Here is a 10,930-nt window from a genome sequence, read left to right on the forward strand (position 1 = left end):
AAAGGGCCGCTAGAACCACCTAATGAACCACTTGAACGGCCTAATGGGCCACTAGAAACACCTAATGAGGCACGAGAACCACCTAAAGGGCCTCTAGAACCACCTAATGAGCCACTTGAACCGCCTAATGGGCCACTAGAAACACCTAATTGGCCACGAGAACCAAATGGATCCCAGATGTAACGGATTCTGTGCTGATCCATTGATCTGGGAAGCAGTAGCTGCATCTCAGCACTTCTAGCTGTGCAGTAAAAGGCCTGACAAACACAATTACACCTCACTACTTTAATTGAAAGTTAACAAATGTATTGCCACATTAGTCGAAATATAAAAAGAACAAACAAAACCAAATACTTCATGGACACAGAGGGCTTCACTGATGTTAAATGTCCTGTAAGCAGCAGCTCAGTCAATGGCAGTTCAGATGAACTTCACTCCTCCATCTGTCACGTAGAAGGAGCTGCTACTGGAAGCCTTCGACCTGGAGCCAGTGCAGTAAACCGTGAAGACTTGCCGTCTCCTCTGCTCCTTGCTGCCCCCTGCTGTAGCGGCCATGTTGTTTGCAGCCACCTGCCTGGAGCACAGCAGCCGGTGGGTCACCAGCCGCTGCCAGGGCCGACAGAGGTACGGCCGGTCGTAGTCAGAGGAGGAGCAGGTGGGTCCACTGTAGCTCCTCCTGATGGTGTGGCAGGTGGCAAAGACAGTGATTCTATAATCCCTAAAAGGAGGAGCCACAGATTAGATTGATGTGATGTTACTGAGGTGTTGTTTCAACATGTTTCTCCTGAACAGTTTTAATTCTTCAACATTGAGGGAATCTACTGGAGAGTTGAACATCCTTCACTCATTTGGTGCATACATGATATTGATGGAAAACGGTGTCCAACACGTCCATTTACCCCCCCAAAAAAACAAATCAAATCTAAAGAACCACCAGAACTTCCACATCGACCACTAGAACCACAGAAAATACCCAAATAACCCCCTCTGCGATCACTAGAAAGACCTTTAGAACTCCCCAATAACAATATTGGTTGCTTAAGTTCGTACAGTGCATCCGGAAAGTATTCACAGCGCTTAACTTTTACCACATTTTGTTATGTTACAGTCTTATTCCAAAATGGATTAAATTCATGTTTATCCTCAACATTCTACACACAACACCCCATAATGACAAAGTGGAAAAAGTTTTGGGGAAATTTTTGCAAATCTATTAAAAATAAAGAACGAAAATATAACATGTACATAAGTATTCACAGCCTTTGCCAAGACACTCAAAAATTGAGCTCAGGTGCATCCTGTTTCCACTGATCATCCTTGAGATGTTTCTACAACTTAAATGGAGTCCACTTGTGCTAAATCCAGTTGATTGGACACGATTTAGAAAGGCACACACCTGTCTATAACAGGTCCCACAGTTGACAGTGCATGTCAGAGCACAAACCAAGCCATTCAATTCAGTTTATTTTATATAGCCCAACATCACAAATACAAGTTTGCCTCGGAGGGCTTTACAATCATCAGCAGGGCCATGGCAGCTGGCCATGAAGTCCAAGGAATATAGACCTCTGAGACAGAATTGTATCGAGGCACAGATCTGGCGAAGGGTACAGAAAAATGTCTGCAGCATTGAAGATCCCAATGAGCACCGTGGCCTCCATCATCCGTACGTGGAAGAAGTTTGGAACCACCAGGACTCTTCCTAGAGTTGCCCGCCCAGCCAAACTGAGCGATCGGGGGAGAAGGGCCTTAGTCAGGGAGGTGACCAAGAACCCGATGGTCCCTCTGACAGAGCTCCAGCGTTGCTCTATGAAGAGAAGAGAACCTTTCAGAAGGACAACCATCTCTGCAGCACTCCACACATCAGGCCTGTTTGGTAGAGCGGCCAGACAGAAGCCACTCCTCGGTAAAAGCACATGACAGCCCGCCTGGAGTTTGCCAAAAGACACCTGAAGGACTCTCAGACCATGAGAAACAAAATTCTCTGGTCTGATAAAAGAAAGATGAACTCTTTGGAATGCCAAGGGTCATGTAAGGAGGAAACCAGGCACTGCTCATCACCTGGCCAATACCATACCTACAGTGAAGCATGGTGGTGGCAGCATCCTGTCTGAAGGAAACCAACACATCCTACAGTGAAGTATGGTGGCAACATCCTGTCTGAAGGAAACCAACACATCCTACAGTGAAGCATGGTGGCAGCATCCTGTCTGAAGGAAACCAACACACCCTAGAGTGAAGCATGGTGGTGGCAGCATCCTGTCTGAAGGAAACCAACACACCCTAGAGTGAAGCATGGTGGTGGCAGCATCCTGTCTGAAGGAAACTAACACACCCTAGAGTGAAGCATGGTGGTGGCAGCATCCTGTCTGGAGGAAACCAACACATCCTACAGTGAAGTATGGTGGCAGCATCCTGTCTGGAGGAAACCAACACATCCTACAGTGAAGCATGGTGGTGGCAGCATCCTGTCTGGAGGAAACCAACACATCCTACAGTGAAGCATGGTGGTGGCAGCATCCTGTCTGGAGGAAACCAACACATCCTACAGTGAAGCATGGTGGTGGCAGCATCCTGTCTGGAGGAAACCAACACATCCTACAGCGAAGCATGGTGGTGGCAGCATCCTGTCTGGAGGAAACCAACACATCCTACAGTGAAGCATGGTGGTGGCAGCATCCTGTCTGGAGGAAACCAACACATCCTACAGTGAAGCATGGTGGCAACATCCTGTCTGAAGGAAACTAACACACCCTAGAGTGAAGCATGGTGGCAACATCCTGTCTGAAGGAAACTAACACACCCTAGAGTGAAGCATGGTGGTGGCAGCATCCTGTCTGGAGGAAACCAACACATCCTACAGTTATAGACAGGTGTGTGCCTTTCTAAATCGTGTCCAATCAACTGGATTTAGCACAAGTGGACTCCATTCAAGTTGTAGAAACATCTCAAGGATGATCAGTGGAAACAGGATGCACCTGAGCTCAATTTTTGAGTGTCTTGGCAAAGGCTGTGAATACTTATGTACATGTTATATTTTCGTTCTTTATTTTTAATAGATTTGCAAAAATTTACCCAAAACTTTTTCCACTTTGTCATTATGGGGTGTTGTGTGTAGAATGTTGAGGAAAAAAAGAATTTAATCCTAAAATAACTCCGCAATGACCACAAGAACCAAACAATGGAAGTCTACAATTTTCAATGACCAGTAGGAACCTCCTCAGTGACCACTAGAACCCTTTAGACTGCCTCACTGACCACCACTACCTATTGGACCAACTAAAGGACCTGTAGGACCTCCTCAATGAACACTACAACTACCTGAAGGACCATGACAACCACCTAATACTAGTACCATCTGAAGGAGCTCTAGAACCACCAAATAGGTCACTAGTACCATTTATTTATTTTGCACAATTCAAACAAAACAATCATAAGAGAGATAAATGAATATCACAGTGAAGAGACAAAAAGCCAACTAGGCTTATTTGAAGCCTCTATCTATAAAATATTTAAAATTACAAACATAAAATGAACAGCTACAATTTTTGCTATAACAGCTAAAACAAGAACGACATGAACACTAATACCTAAAAGAACAAAACCACAATTAGACTTTCTTTTAGGCAATTTTTGAAACATTTTATAGAGGGACATTTCTTTGTGAGGTGGGAAAAGTCATTCCATAATTTGGTTCCCCGAAAACTAATAGAGAATTGACCTCTAGTCAGTAATTTAGGGGGATGAAGATGTGAAGACGAGTTGAGTGAGAATGAATCTGTGAATTGACTTTGAAGAAGGTCTTGAAATGATCAGGAATATTTCCTTCACCTAAAAGTATCTTATACATAAAAATGCAAGTTAAAGAAATATTAACGTCATAAATAGTGAGAATCTGCAGTTTGTGAAATAAAGGAGCAGCTGAGACGTGTGATGTCATCCTGTTGAATCCTAACAAAACGATTCTGGAGGACAACTATATTGCATTATGAAAGATAAGGATAAATTAAACTGTAATAAAGAATAAGGAGACAGTTTGCAGAGATAAGATGTCTAACCCTCCTTAGGATTCCAATAGATTTGTTTATTTTTCTACTAACACAGTCAATATTGTTTACTCCAACTTAAACTTTCATCAATAATAATTCCTAATAAATCCTACCACCTAATACTAGTACCATCTGAAGGAGCTCTAGAACCACGTAATGGACCACGAGTACCACCTAATACCAGTACCATCTGAAGGAGCTCTAGAACCTTCTCAATGAAAACTACAACCATCTTGTTGCTGACTATCTACCTGAGCAGCCGACCCAGCAGCTCTGCACACTTGCTGAGTTTCTCTTCCTGTTTGGCGACGCTGGCTCCGCCCTCGCATCGGTCCAGCCAATAGAAAGCAGAGATGCTGTCGATGACGAGGAGTGCAAGTCCAGGCCGCGACGACAGGGAAGTCTCCAGAAAGTGGAGGGTGAGAACGAGCTGGGACGAGGAGGAGCAGTGGACGACCAGGAGCCGAGAAAGACACGAACGCAACGCCGCCTCATCGGAGTCATCCGAAGACCAGCCGGTAGAACGAGCTAGACAGAGACAGAGACAGAGAGAGAGAGAGAGAGAGAATAATTGTCACACCAAATAGGTTCATGTTTTTCTTTGTTCTGTCTTTTTTTGATCAATTTAAATGCGTTCTTTTCTAATAAGCTGCTGGAACATTCAGGGCCTCTACTCCTCAACCTTTGGGCTGAAGAGCACGAACCCTGAATTCCAAAAATTTATTGAAAATATTGATATTCTTGTATTAACAGAAACATGGTGTCAGAATGACACGCCCACTCACTGTCCCTCAGGGTATCATGAAGTCATGGTCCCCTCTATAAAGGCCAAAACAATACGAAAGGGCAGAACTTCTGGGGGGATCGTGGTCTGGTATAAAGGAGAGCTGGCCAATCACGTTTCACCGGTGAAACAAGGGAAGTCACACATTTGGCTAAAACTTGATAAAAATATTGTATTGGCTGACAGAGACATATATCTCTGTGCTGCCTACATCCCTCCAGCAGAGTCTCCTTACTATGAGGAGGACATCTTTGATACTCTCCACACAGAGACCAGCTACTTCCAGGCCCAGGGAACTGTGCTGCTGTGTGGAGACCTGAAAGCAAGGACTGGGTGTGAGCCTGACTGCCTAGATCCACAGGGCAACAGCCATGTGTTTGGTCAAGCCCCCTCCACATCACACCAACCGTCATCAACCGGAACAACCTGGACTGTAAAATAAATCAGAGTGGCAAGGAGGTAGTGCACCTGTGTCGGGCCTTAGGCCTGTACATAGTGAATGGTAGGTTCAGAGGGGACTCTTTAGGGAGGTTCACATACTCCTCAGCTCTTGGCTGTAGTGTAGTCGACTATGCTCTCACTGACATGGACCCCTCCACTATCAATGCGTTCACTCTCAGACCACAACCAAATAAACATCTATTTTAAAACCTCCAATCAACTCAAACCCCCCGAAAAGGAGTCCAGTAAGCTGTACAAACTCAACCCGACATACAGATGGACTCAGGACAGTGGGGACAAATTCCTTATGGCGCTAAATTCCCCTGAGCAAATTAGTCAAATTTTGAAATTCAGAGGAAATCAGTACGCCACGACCAAGGCTGGTGTCAACATGGCCACCGCTGACGTCAACGCACTCTTTCACGAGGCAGCTATCAAAGCCAACCTCGTCAAAAGGAAGAGACGGTACAAGAAAAAGCCAAATAATGAAAAATGGTTTGACAATGATTGTAAAAGTATCAGAAAAGATCTGCGAAAAATATCGACTTAAAACATCACCAACCAAACGATCAAGACTTACGAATTAGCTTTAGCGAAACTCTCAAAAGATATAAATCTACAATTAGGAACAAAAAACAAAATTATACAAATGAAAGATTGGAGAAAATTGAAAGCTCTATAAATCAAAACCAATTCTGGGAAATGTTAAATACATTAAACTCAGCAAAACCACAGGCATTACCAATTCAAGATGGTGACATCTGGAAACCACACTTTGAAAATCTTTATAAAGACATTCAACCAAATGAAATGAATTCAAACTACAAAAGTATTCAAGAGAAACTGCAAACACTAGAATTAACAATTACAAACAATCAGAACCCGCTTGACTTCCAAATCACGTTGGAAGAATTGATGGAAAAAATAAAATGTATCAAAACTAAAAAAAGCTTGTGGTACCGACAGCATCAACAATGAAATGCTTAAAGCATCACTCCTGCAATGCAGGGCGCTGTCCTCAAGCTGTTTAACACAGTTCTGGGTTCAGGCTGCTTCCCTGACATCTGGTGTGAGGGGCTGATTTCTCCAATCTATAAAAGTGGAGATAAATTAGACCCCAATAATTACCGAGGCATCTGTATTAGCAGCTGCCTGGGGAAGTTATTTGGCAGTATCATAAATAATAGAATCTTAGATTATCTGGACCAACACAACATCCTTAGTAAAACTCAAATTGGCTTTCTTCCAAAACACCGTACCACCGATCATGTTTATACCCTTCACACGCTCATCCAGAAGCATGAACACCAAACCAATGGACAAATATTTGCTTGTTTTATTGATTTTAAGAAAGCATTCGATTCAATTTGGCATAAAGGACTATATTACAGACTTCTACAATCTGGCATTGGAGGAAAAGTCTATGACATAAATATATATATTTGAATATTAAGTGTGCTGTAAAAATAGGAGAAAGACGCACTGACTTCTTCAGCCAGAGAAGAGGTGTTCGTCAGGGCTGCAATCTGAGTCCAACACTCTTCAACATCTACATCAATGATCTAGCAGTGCAGCTGGACCAGAGTGCCGCCCCAGGCCTCTGGCTCCTCGACAGAGAGGTGAAGCCTCTGTTCTATGCAGACGACCTGGTGCTGTTGTCTCCTAGACAGAGAGGTGAAGCCTCTGTTCTATGCAGACGACCTGGTGCTGTTGTCTCCTAGACAGAGAGGTGAAGCCTCTGTTCTATGCAGACGACCTGGTGCTGTTGTCTCCTAGACAGAAAGGTGAAGCCTCTGTTCTATGCAGACGACCTGGTGCTGTTGTCTCCTAGACAGAGAGGTGAAGCCTCTGTTCTATGCAGACGACCTGGTGCTGTTGTCTCACAGAGAGAGAGGTGAAGCCTCTGTTCTATGCAGACGACCTGGTGCTGTTGTCTCCTAGAGAGAGGTGAAGCCTCTGTTCTATGCAGACGACCTGGTGCTGTTGTCTCCTAGACAGAGAGGTGAAGCCTCTGTTCTATGCAGACGACCTGGTGCTGTTGTCTCCTAGACAGAGAGGTGAAGCCTCTGTTCTATGCAGACGACCTGGTGCTGTTGTCTCCTAGACAGAGAGGTGAAGCCTCTGTTCTATGCAGACGACCTGGTGCTGTTGTCCCCACAAAGCAGGGACTCCAACACCAGCTAGACCTGCTGGAGGACTCCTGTCACAACTGGGCCCTGGCAGTAAACCTAAAGAAGACTCATATTATGATCTTCCAAAAAAGGCTCAGATGTCGGGAAAGCAAACACCATTTTACTTTAGGAAACACACCCATAAAACACACAATGAGCTACACTTACCTGGGTCTGACTATCACAGCCTCAGGGAGTTTCAGCCTGGCAGTGAATGCACTAAAAGAAAAGGCCAGAAGAGCCCTCTATGCAATTAAAAGAACATTTTATAATATCCAAATTCCAATCAAAATCTGGTGTAAGATGTTTGATGGTGTGATCCAGCCCATTGCGCTGTATGGTAGTGAAGTTTGGGGTCCACTCAGTCACCATAGCAACACTCAATGGGACAAACACCCCACAGAAGCCCTACATGCAGAGTTCTGCAGAATGATCCTCAACGAGCACTTCATTTCTGGAATCACCTTCAAACTAACTCACAAGACCCCCTCCATGTTAAAGCCCTCCGAAGCCAAGAGCTGAACCCAGAACAGAGTCTCCTGAGGCAGCTGGTGGGAGACTAACTTCCACCCAGCAGAACCAGTCTCACACCAACACTGCTCTCCAGACACCAGTTAGAGTCAACGCAATTATAAAGACAAGCAAAGAAACATATTTGGAACATTGGAAAAATAAACTGCAAGTCAAAGTAGATTAGAAGAAACCTTGGCAACCAAAAGAAAACAGAATATGTGGTCACTGTTCAACAGGTGAGGTTGAGACGGAGATGCACTTCCTCCTAAAATGTGATAAATATACTGAAACAAGACGAGCGCGGTTGGACCGGCTCAGCTCCAGATCTCTGGCTTCAGAGAGCTGGAGGATCTCCTCTACTAGGAATCCTCCTGGGAGAAGGAAACACAGCACAGCTTGTTGCTCCTTATGTCCTGTTGTGTCACAACCTGAGGGATAGTGAGTGACACACACACACACACGCTAGGGCTGTGCGGTATACCGGTTTCAGATTTCCATACGGTATGAGTTTTTCATATACCGTCATACCGAACAACTGGTGTTGCGCTGCGGCGGTGCCGTCAGCGACCAGCGGCGTCAACAAGCCGTGCATATCCACAAGAACTACAGGCGTCAACTTTTTTTTTTTTTACAGTTTAATACCAGCAGGCAGTGGAGCTACTTAGCTGTCAGGTTAACTTGATTCACTTATGGTTCAAAATGACACGGCCAGATTGAATGCTGGGAAGTTGGGCGGCGAACAGCTGTTTGTGTGGTGTCTTCCGGTCTGTCTCTTCCTGTTTTTTTTGTGCGCGAACTCTACCCAGCATGCAATTCGGCGCTGTAATTTTATAACAAGTGTGAACCATGACTGAGCCCAGTTACACTGACAGGTAACTAGCTCCACTGCGCTCCCAGTATTAAACTGTAAAAAGTCAATGTTGCTGCCTGCTGTTGTTGCAGCTATGGACGGCTGTCTAGTCGACTGGTGCTGTTAATGGGATCAATGTGTTTACTTGTTTAAAAAAATATATACCGTGATATACCGTGAAACCGTGCTATGAATTTTTGCTCATACCGCACAGCCCTAACACACGCACACGCACACAATAAATTTAGATAGGTTGTTTCCCTGCTTCCAGTCTCCATGTACCCCTTGATGGACATCATGGTCTCATTCTCAAACAGAGTAATGTTGTGGTATGATGTCCTTATGAGGACTCTCAACGTTTAAAGTGTGGCGTTGTTGTTATTGTTGTAAATGTGACTTCATGTTGACCACAGTGTGTCACGGCCTGCACGCCTGTAGGCAGTCAGCCTTTTGGCAGCTAGCCTGTAGGCAGCTAGCCTGTAGGCAGTCAGCCTTTTGGCAGCTAGCCTGTAGGCAGCTAGCCTGTAGGCAGTCAGCCTGTCGGCAGTCAGCCTGTCGGCAGTCAGCCTGTAAGCAGTCAGCCTGTAAGCAGCTAGCCTGTCGGCAGTCAGCCTGTAGGCAGTCAGCCTTTTGGCAGCTAGCCTGTAGGCAGTCAGCCTGTAGGCAGTCAGCCTGTAGGCAGCTAGCCTGTAGGCAGTCAGCCTTTTGGCAGCTAGCCTGTAGGCAGTCAGCCTGTCGGCAGTCAGCCTGTCGGCAGTCAGCCTGTCGGCAGTCAGCCTGTAGGCAGTCAGCCTTTTGGCAGCTAGCCTGTAGGCAGTCAGCCTGTAGGCAGTCAGCCTGTAGGCAGCTAGCCTGTAGGCAGTCAGCCTTTTGGCAGCTAGCCTGTAGGCAGTCAGCCTGTAGGCAGTCAGCCTGTCGGCAGTTAGCCTGATAGCTTGTCAAGTCATATTCCTCCAATGAGCGGTGTGGTGTATCTATGACACCAACAGGTGCTGTGTCATCGCTGCAAACAATGCTTTATCCATGACACACGTCTGGTGTGTGTGTGTGTGTGTGTGTGTGTGTGTGTGTGTGTGTGTGTGTGTGTGTGTGTGTGTGTGTACCAGCATTCAGTCGGCTGTCCAGGATGCTGACCATTCGTAACATGTCCAGACTGTAGTCGGTGTCCACAAACACAACGTCCACCTCTAGACCTCCGGTAGCTACCGGCAACACACAGCGACACAGCAGGTGGTAAAGCAACTCAGTCTTCCCTGAAACACACACACACACACACACACGTTACAGGACGTTCTAACGAGAGAGGGCAAGCTCAAATCGTGGCACCGGCAGCTCGTCAAGGCATTTGTGTCTCTAAGAGGTAGCGCTCGAGGCACCTGACGTGCCACCTGAAGTGCCACTGGAAGTGCCTCTACGAGGTGCCACTGGAAGTGCCTCTACGAGGTGCCACTGGAAGTGCCTCTACGAGGTGCCGGTGCCATGACTTGAACTTGCTCCTCCTGGTTCTAACAGGTTAAGGCATGTGTCAGGTGAGCTCACCTGTTCCCTCTGTTCCATACAGCTCCACCACCTCACCTGTCAAACACATGTGAGCTGATCAATCAACACGTAATAATCAATCAAGGTGGGTCCTTGCTGTCATGTGACCTGTGCTGACAGGAAGGGGGCGTGGTCAGTCACCATGGTTGGGTCCTCCGAGTTCAGGAAACAGTTGAGGTTCAATGTCCTTCAGACAACAACGGGCCTCCAGACGAGCAAAGAGCTGCAAAGACACATCACTGGTTATAGACCGTACCATCGTGTCTTACTGGTTATAGACTGTACCATCGTGTTTCACTGGTTATAGACCGTACCATCGTGTCTCACTGGTTATAGACTGTACCATCGTGTCTCACTGGTTATAGACCGTACCATCGTGTCTCACTGGTTATAGACCGTACCATCGTGTCTCACTGGTTATAGACTGTACCATCGTGTCTCACTGGTTATAGACCGTACCATCGTGTCTCACTGGTTATAGACTGTACCATCGTGTCTCACTGGTTATAGACCGTACCATCGTGTCTCACTGGTTATAGACTGTACCATCGTGTCTCACTGGTTATAGACCGTACCATCGTGT

At 45.9% G+C, this 10,930-nt stretch overlaps 1 protein-coding gene across 1 annotated transcript; it reads right to left on the reverse strand.

The window, feature by feature from the left end:
• Positions 1–374: 374 nt before the first annotated feature.
• Positions 375–10,606, reverse strand: xrcc2 (X-ray repair complementing defective repair in Chinese hamster cells 2; the record flags this gene model as incomplete). The annotated part of the gene is made up of 5 exons (XM_079234134.1): positions 375–718; positions 4,301–4,577; positions 9,912–10,061; positions 10,348–10,383; positions 10,489–10,606. The coding sequence occupies 5 exons, from the start codon at positions 10,604–10,606 to the stop codon at positions 421–423; spliced, it is 879 nt and encodes a 292-aa protein (XP_079090260.1). The 3' UTR covers positions 375–420.
• Between the last annotated feature and the right edge of the window lie 324 nt (positions 10,607–10,930).

The sequence above is a fragment of the Taurulus bubalis genome (assembly GCF_910589615.1).
Source record: "Taurulus bubalis genome assembly, chromosome: 18".
Classification (NCBI taxonomy): domain Eukaryota; kingdom Metazoa; phylum Chordata; class Actinopteri; order Perciformes; family Cottidae; genus Taurulus; species Taurulus bubalis.